Consider the following 21,373-nt stretch of genomic DNA (forward strand, 5'->3'; position numbering starts at 1 on the left):
CACGAGTGGGATGGGCTGTCCTGGGAGGGGCTCTACTCCAAGTCCCCCAGCAGCCCTCCCTGACGGGGGTTACCCCTTCCCAGCACGGCTGTGAGCCGGGGCATCCCCGGGGCTAATTACCCAAATGGCCGTAGGCTGGCGCGAGGCAGGCACTATTCCCTAATACAATTTACCCTCAAGTGCAATTTAATTTTCCCTGAGGCCGGTGGCCGGCCCCCTGCACACCCACCCACCTTCCCACCCCTTCGGCACTTGCTCTCTCCTGCCTTGCCCCTCTTCCCTTTCGCTCCTCAGTGTGGGTAAGATTCTTTCTCCACCGGCATCCCCGTTCCGCACATGCTCAAGCCATAAAATCACCAGGGGTTCTCTTAACGTCGATTAATTTTCAATTACAATTAGCAACGCCCCGTTCGGCAGTGCCTGCGAGGGGAGAGGCTTTCTCCAGCTGCCGGTGAGTACCCAGGTCTCGCCATGCTTGTCCTCGCTCCAGGCCACCCCTGGCAATAGGGAGTGTATGTGGGATGGGGTCACGGGTAATTATTAGGGTAATTAAGAACTGGGGAGCAGTGGGGGGCTGCTGGTGGGCTGCGCACCTGGGGGTTTGGGGCACTGCCTGGAGGGGAGGTGGCCCCATGCTGAAGGGTGGCTACAACAGCTTTGGCCCCATAATGATATGTCCCCCCCCTCAGGATGGGGAACTGGTTTCATCTTGTGAGGGGACTCTGGGAGCTGGGCTGAGACCTGGAGAACTCACTGCATGGGTGGTATGAAGCCCGGCTGTTGGCTGAGCTCCCCAGGAGCTCCAAGCCCGCTCAAACTTTACTGATGGGGGACATGGCTGTGCTCACACCCCCCAGGCATGGGCCAGGCGTGGGTTTTCCTTGAAGCCCGAATTTCACCTTGAAACACCCCTGTTGAACCTTGGAATGATGCACTGACATCCCCATCATCCTCGGTGTCCCCAGTTCCTGTGCACCTGGGACTGGAGGCACGAGGGGAGGCTGGGTCCAGGTCCCAGCAAGGGTTCTGGAGTTTATCTGCTTTTTTATTAATAATTAATACCAGCAGGGAAGGTGTGGGAGCACCATGCCCACTTGTCTGCAGGTTTTGTGTCATCGTGTCGCTCTGCTGGTGTCTTCATCTGGCTTCAGGGCCAGAGGAGGTTCAGGCAATGTGGAGGAGGGAGTGGGGTATCTGTGCGGGGCCAGAGCCCCCCTAAAACTGCCCTGGAAATAAAACCCTCTGAAAATTGTGACATTCACCCTTTTGCAGGCTGGTCACCATTGATTGATCCTTAGCCCTGTTTTAGCTTTGGGAGGAGAAAGCTTGGGGGGTGGGGAGGGAGATTTCACACCCTTCACAATACCCTTCCCCCCCCTCCTTGGGTGCCACCAGGACCCGGGAGCACCTTAGGTAGCACAAAGGGGGCTTGCTGGGCCAGTAGCTCATGCCCACCTCGATCACCCTCTCTTCCCTGCACTCCGGGGTACCAGGGTGTGCTGGGGAAAACAAACCCAAAAGAGACCAAAACCCCACCAACACAAGGAACAGGTGGACAGCAGGAAGGATGGAGGGGGACAAAGCAATACTGCAACAATGGGGAAGGGACGAAGGCTCTACTGGGAAGATGTGTCAAGACGAGACCAAGCAGCAAGGAAGATACTCGTGGGGTTTTTTTCAGTGGACACTCGTGGTGGCAGCTTCCCCAGCAGCATGATGCTCTGGCTCGGTGCTGTGCGATTCCCTTTCCCTGCTGACCGCTGCCATGAGTGACCCAGAGCAGGGCAGAGGGGGCTGGATCAATCTGGCAAAGCAGAAAAATGAATGAAAATTGAATTCCCCGAGGAGAAGGGGGTGGGGGGAGCTCTTAGCCCAGCTGAGAGATAAATCAGAGCGTGCCGGAGAGGGAAGACTGAGATGACTCCCATCAGTGGTGGAATAATTAGGGAAATAGGTTGGAAATGCAAAGTGGTGGGGACAGGAGGCCACAAGATGCTGTCTGTCTGTCCCTCTGTCCGTCTCTCTGCCTGTCCGGCTAAACTTCTCCCATAAATCTGCCTTAGGGACCTGCCTTTCTGCATCTCTGGGCGGGGAGCCATGCTCTGGCACTGCCAGCCAGCTGGGGACCGCATGGGGGGATAGTGGTCCCTGCCCCAAGGGGCTGGGGACCGCAGGTGGCTGGGGGCGGTGGGAGCCTGGACATGCTTAATGCACTTAAGAACCAGTGCTTGATTTAGCAGAGGGGAGGGGATGGGGTGGGAGGGGATAGGATTCACCTCCCCTGTGGTGGGGAGCCGATTTCGGTGCTCACTGGACTGCAAGGGTGGGGGGCTCACTCCTGCAATGAGTACAGACAGGTCTCTGCCCAAAGGTGTGAGATGAGCTGGCTGGGGTTTTGCTGGTCAAATGAAGCTTTGGGTTAAAAACCAGCGGCTCATTGTCCCACCCACACATTTCCTAAGGGGCTGCTTCAGGTTTTTTCAGGTGGGAAAAGCCTCTTCCTTATTTGCATTTCAGCATGGAAACAAAGGCACGGGAAGGGCACACGTGAGCCAAGGGTGGCTGAGCTCTCGGCTGGGTGAGCATCCTTCCCTCCCCTCCCACTGCTGCCATGTGTGCCTCCAAAGGTTTCACCCTGCTCGGACAGGCTCAGTGCTCTAAGCCCCCATTAGCTGGGCAGAGCGGGATGTCGTAGCACATTGGGGCCATTTGGCACCGTTGTCCCCAAGCCAGTGATGAAGTGAGCATCAGGAAGGGCAATGCTTGAGGCACCCACTCTGGTTAACTTCAGCTGCATTTCGGTGAGCTTCCTTGCTTGGTGCTTTGCCACTGGGTGCTGCCACCTCTTGATGCATCAGTTTTGCAGCGGTGCCATAGGCTGGGTTGCCCCAGGGGTTTCCCTTGGCAGATCCCCATGGAGATCCCTCTGGAAGCCATAGTCACACTGAGTTGTTGCCCTGTGACTTTGGCATTGCCACCCTTGTGCCACAGAAGCCGAGGAGCTGTCGGGCTGGGTGTGCTGCAGCACTGTGGAATTGGGTTGGCTCTTTCCATGTCCAGATGTGTCCCTGAGGGAGCTGCCATTGGGATGGGTCTCGGGGTACAGGCACGTTACAGCACCCTGTCGAAGCAGAGCTTCCCGTGGCCATGCCCGGTGCTGGAGTTGCCCATCGGGGTTACCAGCCACTGGGAAATAACTCATGTTGGTGTGGCGGCAAGGGCATGGTGATGTGCCGGTGTCCACCAGAGCCAGGGAAGGCGCCCAGCTGGCTGAGGCCCCGTTCCCGGCAGCAGGAGGGTACAAGGCTGGGGCTGTGTGCCCAAAGCAGGGACCCGCCACCCCCTCCGATGGAGCGGGAGAAGGTCCCTGAGCCCCGACAGCAGAGACTGGGACCTGTGGCTCTTCGCTCTCTCCCACCAATGACACCGTCGGACAGAGCTCCTTGGCACCGGACAGCGCTTCTGGTCGCGACAGCGCCATGTCGCGACAGCGTCAGAGGCTGGAGGCCGAACCCGCCCCCCGGTGCGCTTCGCGGCCGCGGGGCGCCCTTAGCCCCCGCCCCTTCCCCGCAGGCCCCGCCCCCGGCCCTCAAACCCCGCCTCCCCCGGGGACAAACCACGCCCCCGCCGGCGCGGGGCGGGCGGCGATTGGCCGCCAGGGGCCCGGCCCGCCCCCGCCCCCCTGCGGGCGGTGACGTCAGGCGCGCTCCCCGCAGGGTGAATGAATGGGAGGCGGGCGGCGCTGGTGGGCACAGCTGCGGCGCCGCGCCCGGGCCGGCACCGGTACCGGCACCGCCCGCGGGACCCGGCGCTGCCTCCCGCCGCGGGGCTCCGCCGGCCCGGGCCGCATCTCTCCCTCCCCTCTTCTCTCCCCTCCGCCGCCCCCCGGGCCAATAAAATGATGCAAAGCTCCGCGCTCGCTGCCGAAGGGGCTGTCAAGGGGCTTCCCGAGATCCTCGGTGTGCCGGTGCAACGTAAGGACGCTTTTCTCTTCTCCTTCCTTCGCTCCCTGCCGCAAAGGCGGCCCCGGGCCGGCGGGGCAGGGCGGGCAGGGGCTGGAGAGGCAGCGCCCTGCGGGCTGGGCAGGTGCCTCCCGCTCCCCTACGGGCGTGTTTCTTTTCCTCCCCTTTATTTTTTTCCCCGTGTTAATAGGATGTAAAAATTAGGAGCGTGCCCCGGGGCGGGCGGGCAGCGGCGGGAGCCGTGCGGGGCGATGCGGGCCCGGCCCCGACGGGGAGGTCGGGGCGGCCGCGGCTCCGGTTCTGCGTACGCAAGTGCGTGTGGAAGCGTACATGTGTGTGCAAGTGTGCGTGTGCGTGTGGTGCCCCGGTTCCCGCCTGCCCCCGCACGGCCCCGGTCCGCAGCACACGACCCCCCCGCTTATATCGTTTATCGCGACAGGCAGCGCCTCGCGCGCCAACGGCGGCGGCGGGAAGGGACCCGCGGGCGGGCGGGCGTGTTATGGGGACGGCGAGCCCGGCTCGGTTCCGCGCTGCCGCTGTCTCTGCGTCTGTCCGAAAATCGCCTATATCTCTATATGTGCGCATACTTACTCTATAGCTACAGGTAGCGTGTTCCTGGGAAAGCACATGCTCGCGCGTGCAGTGAGGGTGTCTATAAGCGTGTCTGGGGGGGGGGGAGGGTACACGCACCCACGTACGCGTGGATGTGTATGGAACCCCACGGGCGTACGGACCCCAGCGTGTTTCAGCGGGACGCACACGCCAGCCCCCGGGTGGGAGCCATAGGGGCCGTCAGCCTCCCCCGTTTCTATAGGGCCGAGCCCTACGCGGGGGGAGCCCGTCTGCCCGCACACCCCCAGGGATGCGGTGCCGGTGCGGGGGCGGCCGTGCCCCGCTGCGCCCCCGACCCTTCTCCAGGGCTGCTCGGGAGGGCGGCAGGGGCGCTCCGGGGGCGGCCCGGGCTGGAGCTGCGCGGGTATTATTATTATTATTATTGTTGTTATTATTGTTACTAATGTTATTGTTATTATTATTATTATTATTTTCTCCTCCGTTTGCAAACGGTTTCCGAGAAGCGGGGCGTCCCTGCGGGCCCAGAGTGGGGGGTGACCCGCTGGGGGCAGCCGGGTGATGCTCTGCCCCCCTCCCCGGGGTACCCGGAGAGTTGAAGGGAGGGAGGGGAAAGGGTGGGGGGGAGACGGCCCCGAGCCTCGGGAGAGCCCGGCCGGGGCGGGGAGCTGTGCCGAGGTGCCCGGCTGGATTTCGGCGGACACACGGGGGTAGGGGGTATGCGCAGCGCGGCCGCCTGTTCGCTCCAGGCCGGGCTTTGCCCCGCCCCGCTGGCCCCCAGAGCCTCCCCCGCCGTTCCGTGCCCCGCACCGACACCCCCCCCCCCCCCCGGGCGGTTGTAATTCGTTTCCGTGGGTGTTTCCGCGGGGAGTGAAGCTGGTGCCCCTGCCCGTTGCTGCCCTGGGGGAGGAGGGGGGGCGAGCCGCTTCCCGCATCCTGCTTTTGAGGGGGTTATCCCCGTTATCCCCCGTTTCGGTCTGGTCGCCGGGCACCGGGGGAGTGCAGGCGGGGACGTTTAACCGTATTTCACCGGAGCAGAGGGGACGAAAAATCCCGGTGAGGGGCACACAGCCCGCGCCGGTGCGGGGACAGCCAGGGTCTGTCCCCCGGCCGAATCCTGACCGTCCCCCTGCGTTATTACGCCTCCGGTTCCCGGCCGCAGGGTCACTTTTACGGCCCCCGAAGCCACAAAGCTGGTTTAAGGAGAAATTGGGTGCCTAAATCACCCTGGAGCAGCCACCACCCCGGCAAAGCTCCCTGGTTTGGCCCTTCTGGGTGCCACCAAACTCTCTTGCCCGTGACGTTGCCATTTCTGTACTAATTGAGATCTATCGGAAATAATGCAACGAGATATTATTATTATTATTTATTTAAACGCAAAATAAAATAAAATAAAATAAAAAGTGTCAGGAACAAAATACGTGAGGGTGTGCTGCCGGAAAAGTTTCCGTCGCTCTGCCGTTCCTCCGCTGCTCCAGCGCCGAGCCCTGCGGCCGCTGCGACCCCCCCGGCCACCGGCTTTCACGGCGCTACACGTTTGGGGCCCGATCCTGCACCGGTTACGCGCGTGCACGGCTCCCCCGGGGCGAGAGGGTATTGCCCCCCCCCCCCTCCCCCCCAGGGCAAGGAATATCTTCCCAAGGGGAATTCAGCCCCGCTGCCCGCGCCGGGGTCACTCCCCAGCAGCACCTCCATGTTTCATCGCGTGCGTGATGAAAATTGCGTGCTATTTTCATTTCTAACCACTATTAGATCGCAGATTTTTCTCCTCTCTTTAACCACTCCGCAGCCTCCTTATTTTAGCAGGGACCGTGTCTTAGAGCATCCATTTCAGCAGGATTTGGGGGGAGCAGAGCCCGGGGGGGAATCTCCCCCCACCCCCTCACCCGACAAAGCTATTTCTAGCTTTGCAGAGGGGGGTTTGTTAAAACTCTAATTCCCAATATTATTTATGAATATTGTTTTGTAAATCTCACCGAAGTAAAAAAAAAAAAAAAAACAAAACCAAAATCAAAACAAAAAACCACCAAAACCGAAAAACTTCTGCCAAAGCCCGTGGGACTCGTCCCCGCGTGTCGCCAGCCTCTGGCCAAGGGCCGGGGGCGGGGGGGGGGGATTGATTAATCGCCGCTGGGAAAGTCGTTTGCAGGCTGCAGAGAAATGAATTGGAGGATTTTTTATTTTTTTAATTTTTTTTCGCATGTGAAGGGATGAGGTTTTTCTCCCCGCAGAAAATCTTTTTAAGGAGTCCCCGGGCGGGTGTTTGCTGCGGGCTCCGGTACCGGGGGGGGGACCGGACCGCCTTTGTGCTTCGCTTCCCACCCGCATTGCCGAGGCACCGATTCTGCAGCACCTTCCTCTCGGCGGGTGACGATCCCTTCGCCTTAAAAGAAAAGAAAAAAAAAAAACAAACAAATCCCAAACCCAAAGAAGGGGGTGGTTTGGCAGCTCGGTGCCTGCCGCGGTCCGGAGCCGGCGGGGCTGGGCTGCGGGGTGCGCGGGGGAAGCGCATCCTCCGCGATGGCTGTCCCGGCATCGCCTCCCCCTTCGGGTTGGGAGTTTTTTGCGGTCTGAGGGATTTCGGAGGCCACCCGCGAGTTTGTTTCGTTTCCGTCGTTATTTTCTTTCTTTCTTTTCCGTCGGGGGAGCGGTAGGGATGGAAAGGTGGACCCGCCGCTAATAAATCACCGTAACGACGGCCGCGCTGCTGGCGGGCGGCGTGGGGCCAGACCTCGGCACAGCTTGTCGGGCCGTCGCTCGGGTGCCACGGTGCGTGGGAGGGTGCTGGGGCCGGGGGGGAAGGGGGGGGGGGGGGGGCGGGAGGGGGAAGCGGATTGCAGAGCTGGCTACGGCTTTTAATGGGATACGGCCAAATCCTGCCCTGGCAGCCGCCGGCGGGAGGCAGGGATGCGCACCGGCTGTGCGGTCCCCCTCCCGGGCACATCACCCCGTGTCGGGGGGTGACCCCCAGCCTTAACCCCTTCCCCCGGGGAGAGGTTTACATCCCTGGGGTGGTCCCCGGGGTTGCGAGGAGGGGACAGCGAAGCTGTCCGTCCCCCACGCCACCCCGGTCTGCCTGCCGGAGCATCCATCAACCCACCCTGCACACAGAGCCGGCCCTGAGACGCTGGTGGGCAAAGACAGCAACGGAGGGCGTAATGCCATTAACATTATTCCTATTATATCAAATAATTTAGTTAAGACAGGTGAAATAAGCGCCAGGCTTTCCGCGGGCGGGGAGGCAGCGCGGAGACGGCCCCGGCACAGCCGCCTCTGTTGCAAAGCACAAAGCAGAGCGCAGGGGTTGAATTTAAGATATTTTCTCTCTGCGGGCACCAGGCAAACCAGTGGGTTGGCTGGGATACCTCCTGGTACCTGGCATCTCCATTATTATTATTATTATTATTATTATTATTATTATTAAATTTAGTACAGGGGAGAGCAGCCAAGTCGATGTGAGTCCTGCACATCTGTGTGCAGGCACAGACCTGCGTGCGTTTGGTTGGTGCCGCACATCTACGGACAGATCGGAAGCAAAAAATAGGTCTCTTGTTAAAAAAGAATATTTTTTCCTGCGGAAATTTGGAGGAAGATATTGTGTTATCTGCCGCAGTTGTTTGCTCGTTAAAATTAAGTTGTGTTGCTGCTTTTGAGACGGAGAAAGCTGCGTTTGTTAGCTTGTGAGTATGTATATATACATGTGAGTATGTGTATATACATACACATGTTTATATCAATAACCATTTATATATTAAAAAAAAAAAATGTTTCGTACGTGTGCATACGTGTTTATGAAATAAATGAGAAAGATTTACTCTGCAACAGCACCAAGTGTGCCTCCTCCCGGGGCTGATGCTGCGCTGCCATCGCCTCTGCCAGCGGCTTTCCCATTGCTCTGAAATAGCTTTAACAAATGAAATGTGGAAAATGTGGCTAGTGCCGACCTGCAACCGTGGGGCCGTTCTCAGCAGCACACTGGGGGGATCGGGAGGAGAGCAAAGCATCCAGGTGTTTTCAGAGCAAGGAGGAGAAGATCGACTTACGGAAGCTGTAGATACATTTTAAAAAAATTTATTTATTCTGCTGTTGTTAATGCGACACAGGCTTAAATGCCAGCAATAAATATGGTCTGAAGGGCGCTGGGACTGTAACTATCTAACCTTGTGAACGATAAAATAAGCTGCCTTCACTTCAGATACGTGTCAGTACCCCTAAGTATTTTTAAATAACAATGTTTAAGGCTGTAACAATACCATTTTCTTTTCCTCCTTTTCTCCCCTCTTTCTTTCCTCTCCCACCCGCTTTCTTTCCTCTTCCCCTCCCCTTTTTTCCCTCCCCCCTTCCTTCCCTTTTTCCCCTTTCCCTCCCTTTTTCCTTTTCCTCCCCTCCCCCCTTTTCTTTTTTCTCCCCCCCTTTTCTTTTTTCTCCCCCCCTTTTCTTTTTTCTCCCCCCCTTTTCTTTTTTCTCCCCCCCTTTTCTTTTTTCTCCCCCCCTTTTCTTTTTTCTCCTCCCTTTTTCTTCCCCCCCTTTTCTCCCCCCTTTCCTCCCCCCTTTCCTCCCTTTTTTACCCCTTTCCTCCCTTTCTCCCCTTTTTCTTTTTTCTATCCCTTCTTTTTCCCCCTTTCTCCCCGTTTTCCTTTCCCCCCTTTTTCCCCTTTCCCCCTTCCCCTCCTTTTTTTCGTTTTCCCCCCTTTTCCCCCTTTTTTCGTTTTCCCCCCTTTTCCCCCTTTTTCTCGTTTTCCCCCCTTCCCCCCTTTTTTTTCCTTTCCCCCCTTTTCCCCCTTTTTTTCCTTTCCCCCCTTTTCCTCCTTTTTTCCTTTCTCTCCTTTCCCCCCTTTTTCTCGTTTTCCCCCTTCCCCCTTTTTTTCCTTTCTCTCCTTTCCCCCCTTTTTCTCGTTTTCCCCCTTCCCCCTTTTTTTTCCTTTCTCCCCTTTCCCCCCTTTTTTTCCTTTCCCCCCTTTTTTTCCTTTCCCCCCTTTTTTTCCTTTCCCCCCTTTTTTTTCCTTTCCCCCCTTTTTTTCCTTTCCCCCTTTTTTTTCCTTTCCCTCCTTTTCCCCCTTTTTCTCGTTTTCCCCCCTTTCCCCCCTTTTTCTCCTTCTCTTTTCATTTTTTCTTCCCTTTCCCTCCTTTTTCCTTTCTCCCCCTTTTCCCCCTCCCGATAGCATCCAAGGAGGTGGTCGAGTGCCCCCACCCCAGGCACACCCCTGGACGGGGCAGGGCGGCTCCCGGACCCCTCAGCGGTGGGAACCCAGACTCGGGTGCGGGAGGAGCGCGGGGGCGGGTTCCTCCCCCCGTTCCTGTCCCTTGTCCCTTGTGCCGAGCCGCTGGGTGCGGGGGCTTCTTTTACCGCGGGTCAGCGAAGGAGCCACCCAGCTCTGCCGCTTGGGCTGGGGACGAGAGAGTCCCTCCTGCGCCTCCCCAGCACTTCCAGCTTAAAAAAATAATAATCAAACTCTCCCCCCGCCCGCTATTTACTGTCAGCCGCTCTCCGGCGGGAGAGGGAGGCAGCCCTTATGCATAAACATCTCTCCTGCTCTTACGCTCCAGCTACGGGCATGGATTGTGGGTTGTTATTCCCCCCCCCCCTCCTAAAATCAATCTTCTTTCATGCGTGTGTGTCAGCACGATGTGCCTGGCTTTTACCGGGCAATCTTCTCCTGCAGACTTTTACAGCACCTCCCGTTTATTCTGAACTGTGGGCAGATAGAGAGAGAGATAAATAGCCTGCTCTCCAGATCTATAGAAGCTGCCCGTCTATAGGCAGACATTGTATAGGAGTCTAGTTGGCCAGGTGTATATCTTGCCTTAGGAAAAGCCCTCCTTCTCTCCATCTCCAAGCATTCTCCTACAGCACGAGTGCTGTAGGGGGGGACTGGATGGGGCTGGACCTGCTGTCCCTGGTTCCTGCTGCTGTGCTCCAGCGTGGCCTTGCTTCAGCCCGCATTTTCCGGGCATTTCCAGCGACAGGGATCTGTAACACCCTGGCTGGATGGGAGAAAGCAGGCAGAAGCCTGCTGTCCCCAACACAAGAAAACTGGTGTCCTGGAGTGTGGGGGATGCAAAGTCATCCGGTGCTCTGGCACTGCAGGGAGAGGGGCACTGGGCAGCTGCTGGTGGGGCCAGCGTGGGTGGCTCGTGGTCCGTGAGATGCAGTGGGAGCAGAGGGGAAGAGATGTTTGCCCATGTTGAGAAAGCCTCTGGAGGTGGTGTGGAGGTGGTTGGTGTCACAGCTGGGATCCTGTGGGTGAACCCACGGGTGACCCTGGCAGCCTGGCACTTGGAGAACGGGGAGAAACGAGCCGTGTCCCTGGTCGGGGGTTGCAGGATGCTATCCCAGAGCGATAAACAGGCAGGCAGGGAAATGAGTGGCTGGGAGCGGGATGTGGCCTGGAAAAATGGGGTGCAGAAGGGAAAAGCATCCTGTGTTTGTGTCTGTACATAGCAAGGCCATGGGCTTTGCTACCGTGGAGGGTTTTAGCGAAGGTTAGCAAAGGAAGATGTCCTGGGACACCGGCAAGGCGAGGGGTGGCAGCTCATCACCCTGCAGAGCACCAGCACGAGCCAACCCGGGGCTTTGCCAGCCACGCTGGTCAGGTGGAAGCACCGCAGGGGCGAGGGGGCTGCGGTGGCTGATGCTGCTCTTCTCTCCATCTCTCTCCCCCCACCCGCCCCCACCCAGAGATCCCTCAGTGCGCCGGCTGCAACCAGCACATCCTGGACAAGTTCATCCTCAAGGTCCTGGACCGGCACTGGCACAGCTCCTGCCTCAAGTGCGCCGACTGCCAGATGCAGCTGGCTGACCGCTGCTTCTCCCGGGCCGGCAGCGTCTACTGCAAGGAGGACTTCTTCAAGTGAGTACCACGCCGGGGCACAGCCTCCCAAAAGCAGAATCTCCCCACCCGCGGAGGAGGCAAACACACAACCCATTTTTAAGCATGATTTTTTCCAAAATCTTCATCTATCTTCCTTTTTTTTTTTTTTTGTTTTTGTTGTGGAAATAAAGGAAATGCTGGTGGTTTACAGCTGCCGCAGGCTGGATGCTGGTTGTTGGGATTTAACCTTCTTCAAGCCCCAAATCTCCCTGATGCTCCTGTCCCTCCCCTGTGCCAGTTTTCAGCCCCCATGGGACGGCAAGCTGTGGCGGTTCGGCAGTGGCCCCGGCTCAGCTCGGAGCTAGAGGGCAGGAGAAACCCGTGCAAGGCAACGGCAGCGCTGCCTGCTCCTGTCTGAGCCCCTCGCTCAGGGATTTGCTGATCCTGTTTCTCTCCCCTCATCTTTTTATCCTTTTTTTTTTGATTTTTTTATTCTTTCTTTTTCTTTCTCTCCCCCTCCCCCCCTTTTTATTTTTCATCCTTTTTTTGCTCACAATGGTGTGAAAAGCTCATTTGATTTCCTTGGCAGCTGCCTCTGAGCTGTGCGATGCCTCAGCCTGGGCATTTTCCCACTCCCGTGCAGCAGGACAACTCATTTCCCGTTAAATTCCAGCAGGGATGCTTTAGTCCCTGGCTGCCGACAAAATCTAAGAGCTTTCTAAAGGGATGGCAGAGGGTGTTGCAGTGGGGTTGGGCACAGCTCTGCCAGTGGTCAATCACCGTGAAGCGGGGGAGGTGCTGCTTTACACCTCCTGCAGGGAAGAGGGCTTGATCCTGGCCAGTGGGTGCCTTTTCCTATCCGGGTAGAGGTGATGAGGCCCAGCCAAAAAGGACCTGCTGCACCTTGGGGACCGGGACTTTACTGAAAGAGTGGTCAAGCACTGGAACAGCCTGCCCAGGGAGGTGGTGGAGTCACCATCCCTGGAGGTATTTAAGAAATGTGTAGACGTGGCTCTTCAGGGCTTGCTCTAGTGCCCGGGATTGTTGGTTTGTGGTGGGGTGTTGTGTGTGAGGTTGTGGGTGTGGGGTTTAGTTGGTGGGTGCTTTTTTTTTTTTTTTTTTGGTTGGTTGGTTGTGTTTTTTTTGTTTTGTTTGCTTGTTTGTTTGTTTTTGTGTGTTGTGGTTTTTTTCGTTTGTTTGTTTGTTTGTTTTTTTTAATGTGGTTGGACTGGATGATCTCAAAGGTTCCTTCCAACCACTAAGATTCTGTGATTCTGTGATTCTGTGACAGCCTCCCCACACCATCATCTCCTGCTCATCCCTGGCTGTGCTGGCTCTCCCCGTCACCCCCTGCCGCCGGCCAGCTAACCCAACCGATGGCGATTACCCTCCGTGCTAATCCCTGGGCAGGACTTTCCCTGCCTGCCCATCCCTGGGCTCTCAGGCCTCCTATGTGTCCCCCCTCACCAGCCATCAGGGCCAAAGATACAGCTCGAATTTCTCCTTCCCAACTGGGGAGCCTGCGATGGTCAAAGCAGCCAGTACAGCCTGGGTAATAACACTTCACTTCTGATATTTTTCAGCCTATTAATCTCCAAGTCATTTAAATAGTTGCCCAAAAGGTGCAGGTAATCAATGTTAATTAGAGTTGAAAGATCAGCGACTTTCTTAGATGAGGTCCTGCCTGGATTATTTGGTGCCAATCAATAGCATCTCAGCGCTTGCTCGGGCACTCGCCTCACCTTTATTTCAACCGCTCATTGATTTCGGGGTAGGTAACCTGTGGAGGACGTGAGGATTTAAGGCCAACTTCAGAGGCAGGTCTGCAATGCAGGAACTGCTTCTAAAAAGACCAGATTTTTTGATTTTTATCTTTTTTCCCCTCCTTCAAATTGCAGCTCTTGGTCCCCGGTCATGGGTAGCTCTGTCCTGGGTCTGTCCGTCTCCAGGTGATGCAGAAGCATCCTGGGATGCTGCGGGGGTTTAAAATGGCTTTAACAGTGTTGTGTGGGGGTGGGAGTGTATGGACAGGGGAAGGATGAGGCTGCAGAGTGTGTACTGGCTTAGCCTTGGGCACAGAGAAGCACTGCCTGTCTGTCTGTCCTATCTCTTCCTCCATTCCCTCCATCCCTCCCTTCATCCCTCCCATGATCTCCCATCCCTCCCTCCATCCCTTCCTGAATCTCCCATTCCATGCCTCCCTCCATCTCTTCCTCCTTCCCTCCATTCTCTCCATCACTTCATCCCTCCTCCCCTCCATCCCTCCCTCCCTCAATATCCTATCCCATCCCTCCCTCCATCCCTCTCTCTCCCACCCTCCCTCCCAGTTGACTCCAGGAGAGCTGAGGTCTCCCCAGCAGATGTCCGGGGACTCTGTTTAGGATACAAGCCCAGAAAATGAGACAAAACAGGTTTTCCCTCCTTGCCTTCTACTTCCCAACACCCCTTTGTGCAGCTGCCGAAATTGCGCTGGCTTCGCTCAGGCTCAGTGCCTGCCACCTTTCCCTGGGTGACACCTGTGAGACTCGGGGACAATCTCAGGGACCCAGTTTTGGTGGCCGTGCCCCAGCTTTCCAGATAGCATGAGGGCACAGGCAGCCGCAGGGCTCACAGGGTGATTTTGCATGATTGGGGGGGGGTGTTCTGCCCTCGGCGGAGCAGCGAGAGGTGCCGGGGGGGGGCTGTACCCCCTGGGCACCCCTGAATGCCACCGCCTGCCCTTGCAGCCTTGGGGCTGGGGGCCGAAAGGCTTGGATTTTCCTGGGCTGCCTCCTTCGAAGCAGATGGCTCCGCTTAAGGCGTAAGGGACGGATTTATTCTGATAGCTTTGCTGCCTGGGCTGCTGCTGCAATGCCTGGGGAGCTCCATGGGGTCCCGGCACCCCACTGATGGGGTGCTGGGGGGAGCAGGGGAGACCCAGCAGAGCCCTCGTGGTGCCGATGGGAGGTGGGGATCTGCCCCATGGCAATCCCAAAGCCCGGCCCCCATCTGTTGCTGAAAACACCAGTGGAATGTCCATTTATTTTCGACTTTCTCCTGTGCTGCCAGCACCTCGTGGCTCGTGTCGCCCTCGTGCTGTTAATTCAGTTGGCGCCGGGTGTTATCGGGTGTTTTCTGGGTGTTATGTGGGTGTCATGTCTATGTAGAGCAACTGCACCCCACCACAGCGCACACTGCTCCTTGCACGCTTCTTGCACCATTCTTACATGCTCCTTGCACGCTCCTTCCATGCTTCTTGTTGCACCATTCTTGCATATTCCTTGCATGCTCCTTGCACACTCCTTGAATGTGCCTTGCACACTCCCTGCATGCTCCTCGCACACTCCTTGCCCCATTCTTGCATGCTCCTCCTGTGGTTTTTGTCCCGTTCTTGCATGCTCCCTGCGTGCTCACTCCACACTTCTGGCACGATTCTTACACGCTCCTTGCATACTTCTTGCACGCTCCTTGCAGCCGTGCTGGTGAGCTTGCTCGGGCCCATTCCTACCCCAGGCTGGCCCATCCGACGCACCCGTCGGGCTGTCATTATGGTGTAAGAGCCCCATCATTCTGCATTAATCTGGGATTCATCATGCTGGCGGGGCGGCGTAATTAATTTATTTGGTATTAATGTGGATGAAATATGTACTGTCCTTGCAGGGGAAAATCAGGCAGCCTATAAGCATTAGTTAAAAGAACCATTAAAATCAAAGCTTCCTCAGCTCCATTAGGCTGGTCTCTCACACTGAAGAAGATAAACCCCTGCCGTGTGAAGTGTCATGCATAATTAGGTTGATTGCTGGTTTAAACTCTGCCCCGTCTCCTGGTCCCCCACCCAGCCTCCGACTAGGCCCACCTCATTGGGGAGCTCAGCGTTGCCCTCTTCTCCTTGCAGACGTTTTGGGACCAAATGCACGGCGTGCCAGCAGGGCATCCCTCCCACCCAGGTGGTCCGCAAAGCCCAGGACTTCGTCTACCACCTCCACTGTTTTGCCTGCATCATCTGCAGCCGGCAGCTGGCCACTGGCGACGAGTTCTACCTGATGGAGGATGGGCGGCTGGTCTGCAAGGAGGACTACGAGACCGCCAAGCAGAATGGTAGGCAGCCCGACAGGGCTATAAGACAGGACATCGTACTGAGGGGTGGCCACGGGTCATGTCACTGGCATTGTAGCTATGGGAAGGGGTTGCCGAGGGCTCTGGGGCAGCTGGTTTTGGGGAGCTTCTCCCCAGCAGCGTGGGCTGGCAGTTCAGGGTTGCTCACGGTGCTGTGGTTGGGGCTGGTACAGACTCCTTCGCTTGCAGATGACTCTGAGGCAGGTGCTAAGAGGCCCCGGACCACCATCACGGCCAAGCAGCTGGAGACACTGAAGAACGCCTACAAAAACTCCCCCAAGCCTGCCCGGCATGTGCGGGAGCAACTCTCCTCCGAGACCGGGCTTGACATGAGGGTGGTGCAGGTGAGTCCGTGGGGATGCCCCTCTCCACCCTGCCCCTAGTGAAGGGGGGGACAAGGGTCCCGCAGGGGTGCCAGGCTTCAGGGGATGCAGAGGTGCCAGTGTGCTCGGGAGCTGGGTTGCAGGGGTGCTGGTTTGCATGGCTGTGTGGGAGCTGGCATGCAGGGGTGCTGGTGTGCCGGGATGCAGGTGTGCCAGGGTGCTGGCCCGCTGGGGTGCAAAGGTGCTGGCACATGGGGTTGCGGGGGTGCTGATCTGCACATGTTCTGGCATGTGGGGCTGAAGGGCTGCTGGGTGGCAGAGGTGCAGGGATGCTGGTATGCTGGCATGTAGGGGTGCCAGGCTGCTGGGGTGCCGGGATGCAGGGGTGCTGGTATGCTCGGGTGGCAGCAACGCTGGCGTGCAGGGGTGCTGTGGCACCATCGATATCCCCATCTCTCCCCAGGTGTGGTTCCAGAACCGCCGGGCCAAGGAGAAGCGGCTGAAGAAGGACGCGGGGCGGCACCGCTGGGGACAGTTTTACAAGACCGTCAAGCGGAGCCGCGGGGGTGGCAAGCTGGAGAAGGAGAGCTCGGCCGAGGACTGTGGCGTCAGCGACAGCGAGCTCAGCTTCCGTGGTGAGTGGGGTGCTGGTGTGGGGCGGGGGGGGGGCCACGGGGCTTCCCCCTGCGCTGACCCCCCCACCTCTGCTCTCCCTCCTCTCCCCGGCAGAAGACCAGATCCTCTCCGAGCTCGGCCACACCAACAGGGTTTACGGCACCGTGGGGGACGTGGCGGGCGGACAGTTGCTGAACGGCAGCTTCTCCATGGAGGGGACGGGACAGTCGTACCAGGACTTGCGGGACGGCAGTCCCTACGGCCTCCCCCAGTCGCCATCCTCCATCTCCTCCCTGCCGTCCCACCCGCCCTTGCTCAACGGGCTGGACTACGCCATGGACGGCAGCCTGGGGCTGGTGGCCCACGGGGCGCAGGGGGTGAGTCAGACGCTGCGGGCCATGGCCGGGGGGGGCCCCACCTCTGACATCTCCACCGGGAGCAGCGTTGGGTACCCAGACTTTCCCACCAGCCCGGCCTCCTGGCTGGACGACATGGATCACCCCCCTTTCTAAGCGCCGCTCGCCCCCTGCCCCGGCCCCCCCCCTTCGCTCCCCCCCAGCCCGCAAGCGCAGCACCGAAGGCGCCCGCCGGCGGTTGACCTTTCCAGGACTTCCCATGGGAATCGGCTCCGGAGGGCTGGAGGGAGGGGGAGGATGGCATCGGTGATGGCTGGGGGTGGCTGTGCCCGGGGCCGGGGGCAGGCGGGGGGGCACAGATGCCTTTGGGTGTAAGCACAAGAGAGGTGTCGGCACATGAGGCGCACAGCGAGGACCCCGGCGCAGGGCTGGGGCACGGCGGGATGTGCGACAGCGCGAGCCAGCGGGAGGGAAGGACAATCAGGGATGGCAGAGCCCGTCCCAGCGCCCGCACCGGCCCCAAACCGCTCTGGCCAAGCACCGCTGCTATTTTCAAGAGTTATTTTTCGATACGGAGTTGAAACCTGACTCGGCACTGCCTGGAGCCTCAGCGGAAAAAAAAAAAAAAAAAAAAGTCTATATTGTAGATGGGTTTATTTTAGTGAGGCCGGGGACCTGTCCAGGCAGGACCATTGCCCGCTGCCCGGGGGTGATGCTGCTCGCTCCAGGAATGGAGCTGTCATGTGGAGGCTACGGGGCTGTGATTTATCCCCGGGCGGGCAGGAGTGCTTATGGTGCATCACTGCAGGTTTTACTTTGGTCATGCGACGGGGAGGAATTAAAAAAAGAAAAAAAACCAACCCCTCTAGCCTGAGATGCCCAATGGCCAAACTGGGCCGTGGCGGGGCCGGCAAGGATGCTCGGGGCTGGCACATGGAGAGCAGTGGCTGCAAGTGCCGGGGAAGGGTGGGTGGGCGGGCGTGGGGAATGTTTGCTCTGAGGGTGTTGCAAAAACCTTCCCAAAACCAAGGGGAAAAAGGACATTTCATCGGCTGCAGGAGCACCTCAGATGGTGCGGTGAGACCCCTGTCGTCAGCCACCCACCTCCTCTGGTGCCACGGGACTGATGGGATCGAGGGTGGCTGCAGGCAGCCAGGGAGGACCTGGGTGGTTTTGACACAGCCTGAGTGCCCCATGGGGTCTGCTCCTGGCCGGGCCCACCCAGCACCAGCCCCTTTCTCAAAACCCACATCCCTGGGCTTGTGACGGCCACCTGGCCATCTCCCCCCGCACAGCCCCCACCCCCTCCACCCTCGCCAGGCTGAAGATATTCAGCTCAATGGATAAAATCCAGCTCCACACATCCTGCTATTGCCCCTGGCTCTGGGGTGATGCTGATGATCCCAGGCTGCACTTCAGGGAGGGCTGGTGGTGGATCCCGTTAGCTGGCTGCTGCTGGAGGCTGGAGTGGGGTTGGGGGCGGGGGGGCGGCTCCAAAAGCAAAGGAAAGTGGGGAAAAAAAAAAAAAGTGTAAAAAAAAAAAGAAAAAAAGCCACACAAGAAAGCACATCACCGGTATGTCCCTGTCCCTCCTTGCTCCTCCTGCCCCGGCTGGGTGTGCTGGTGCTGCAGGAATTGCTCCAGTCGCACCCATGTGCCTCCCCCTCCCTGCCTTGGGTGCTGCTTTGTGCCAAGCCCCCAGCCTCGCCGGGCACTGCGGGTGGCTGGTGGGGAGGGGGACAAGGGGGAGCAATGTCTGCTGCTCTTCAGCCTCCTTCAAGGAGGCCAAATGCCCCCTCCCCTTGCTGTGTAAATTTTGTACAGTTCCAGAAAGTGAGAGTCTTGTTTCCTGGGGGAAAAAAAAAGGGGGGAAAAAAAAAAAACAAACCAAACCCAACAAAAATAATAATAAAAGAATTTCAAAGAATAAAACCTTATTTATTGCTGTGTCTTTGGGGAGAAAGGAACCCCCAATCCCCCCCCCCCCCGAATTCGGGCCTGGGGCGTTGCTTTTGTACCCTGCCTCCTCTGCATCGGCATGAGATGTGTACGGTCACCCCCTCGCCTCGAGGGAAAGCGATGTCAAAATAAACTCGGGATGCTCTTTAGCAGCTGCTGTCTTCGGGATTTTTCTTCCTCAACGGGAGGGCAGCACCCACCGTCGGCATCACCTGCCCCCGGCACTGTCGGCTGTTTTTGGGGGTCGGGATCCTTTGGGTCTTGTCTGGATGGAGGAGCCGGCATCCCTGGATGGACCAAGTGACAAGGGTCATCGTGCCCTGGCTTTTTTGTGGGCATGGAGAGGTGGGTGGGTATCTCCATCCCTGCCACCCTAAGATGCCTGCAGCTTTCCTGCCACCATGCAGCAGTGGTGGTGGGTGCCCACCCATACCACCGCAGCACTCAGCGGGTGCAGGTGAGATGGAAAAGCCATACTGGGGGGGGGGGGGGGAGTGGAATGGGGGGGTGGGGTGGGTGTGTGATTTCCAAGCCTGTCCATGGGCACCGGTGTGTTGGCTTTCTATATTTTAATCATTTTAACATTTAATGCTTCTCAATTAAAGTGATTTCCTGGAGTAGATGCCAAGCTTAGGACCGAACGCACATTAACCACTTTCTGCAGCGGTAGTTAAAGGCAGCGAGGGATTTAAACAGCAATCCGCAAGGCTGCTGGGGAAAGGTTTGGCTGAATAAAGCAGATTATAAACAATAATATATGTCTTTCTCTTCTTCCCCCCCCCCCCCAGTTGTTTGTTATTTTTTTGGAAAGGCTCCAACCTCACAAACAGACCTAAAGTGCTATAAACATCTCCGGGGCTGAGTGCTCAGCCCCCCAAATGTGCTCTCTGAAAGCACAGGCATCGTGGCTACTGCTTTTCATCCCTGTTTTAAGAGAGAGTGGTTTTTTTGTGGTTTTTTTTTTTTTATTACCCAGCATGTCCATCAAGCCAGGTGGTGGCTGTACATTGTGGCGCTGCACAAGGGTGGCCTTGCTTGTCCCTAACCTTGATGCCACCGTGTCGCCATCCGGAAGGCAGCGGAGCAGCTCTCTGCATAGCACCCCGGCATTGGGTTTGGCATCTTTACTTCATCCGCATCCGGATGTCATCACCGATGATGGCACTGCCATCATCACCAGCTGTGTTTTGACCGCGCACGCTGTGGCTCTGATGAGACCGGGCACCACCAGCCTGTGGGTCCCCTTGGCAGGGGGAAGGAGAGCAGAAGTCATTGTGGGTCCTTGCTTGAGGGACAGGGGGCTGCTGCATCGCTTCCATCGGATAAGCGTCGCCTCCACAGGGACCGGCAGGGACCCTAAATGCTGACACCTGGCATTTGCTGTGCAGCCTTGATGTTTCTCAGCAGCTTGCCTCATGCAACTCTGCATCCAAGCTCCTTTCCCCAGCCCCATGTCACAACTGGGGAGCAAAAGCATCCCTCCCCCCAGCACAGAGGGGCTGCTCACAGATGCACAAGGTGTATTTTGCTTTTGCCGTCCGTGCTCCAGCGAGGAAGGCAGTTTCTCTGGGAGGCTCAGAGGGAGCAGGCTTCAGGCTCAAGTCTCCTACTGACTTGAGAAAAAACCCTGAAGGGGCTTTTTTTTTTTTTTTTTTTTTTTTCCCAAACCCCCCATCACTGCAGCTCCACAGCCTATCAGACCCCTCCAATATTAGGTTAATGGAAAATAAGCTGACGTGGCCAATATAAAGGCCTGTACAGTCCATTAACTTGCCCAAGCCATTTCATCCCCACCACTGAGCCTGCCTCGTGCCTGGCACGTTTCAGCCATGCCATGGCGGTGCTTTGGCTATTGACGGTGTTCAAGCCAGTGCAGCAAACTTCATCAGCGTTAGCAAAAGCTGGCAGGAGCCGGCAGCCACCACGAGGGGCCAAAATCCACACGTGCCTCCAGCCCGGCCAGTCCTTAGTGGAGGGAACATTCCCATTTATTTTCCTGAGGCTGGATGTGCTGCAGAAAGACTCGATGGCACATACCTTCCCGTCACGGTGATGGAGGTCTCCTATGCCTTAGTGACATGGTTTAGCGATGCTTTTCTTTAATCAGAGTTAGGTTGATGGTTGGACTAGATGATCTTAAAGGTCCCTTCCAACCTAGACAATTCTATGACTCTATGGGCACCCCCCCGCCCTGGCTGTAAATCTCCTTCTCTGGGGAAAAGCAAGTGGCATGACAACACCCCACAGGGAAGTCATGGTCTCCTCTTGCCAGGTACACCCACCCAACAGAGCAGCCTCCCCCCCAGCCAGGAGTTAGCCCGAAGCACAAACCCATCCGGCAGCTCCCCTGGACCATGGCCGACCCACCGGCACAGCCCAGTGGGGAACCCCATGAGGATGCAGAAACCCCCACACCCATCCCACCTCACTCCGGCACCTGAGGTACCACCACAAAATTTCCCATTTTTCTGGGTATTTGGCCAGCTGAGAGGAACATGAAGTGTCCATGACAGGCTCAGAGGGGTGACAGGTTTATGTCCATGCCAGGCTTTTACAACACCCCAGCCCTGAACAAGCCACCCCAGGGACCAGCACGCGATAGGAGGACCTGGAGCTGCTGATGAAGGTGGGGTTTTAACGCTACTTAATTCAGCAAACCTGTTGTGAGACGTGGTAGAAGT

The 21,373-nt window shown here is 57.6% G+C and overlaps 1 protein-coding gene across 1 annotated transcript; it reads left to right on the forward strand.

Moving 5' to 3' along the window:
- The first annotated feature begins 3,721 nt into the window (after nt 1–3,721).
- Nucleotides 3,722–16,889, forward strand: LHX4 (LIM homeobox 4). The gene is made up of 6 exons (XM_074152125.1): nt 3,722–3,974; nt 11,212–11,383; nt 15,219–15,421; nt 15,629–15,783; nt 16,226–16,397; nt 16,492–16,889. Exons 1-6 carry the CDS (start codon nt 3,722–3,724, stop codon nt 16,887–16,889), a joined length of 1,353 nt encoding a protein of 450 aa, XP_074008226.1.
- The last annotated feature ends 4,484 nt before the right edge of the window (nt 16,890–21,373 follow it).

The sequence above is a fragment of the Numenius arquata genome, chromosome 8 (assembly GCF_964106895.1).
Source record: "Numenius arquata chromosome 8, bNumArq3.hap1.1, whole genome shotgun sequence".
NCBI classification, from domain to species: Eukaryota; Metazoa; Chordata; class Aves; order Charadriiformes; family Scolopacidae; genus Numenius; species Numenius arquata.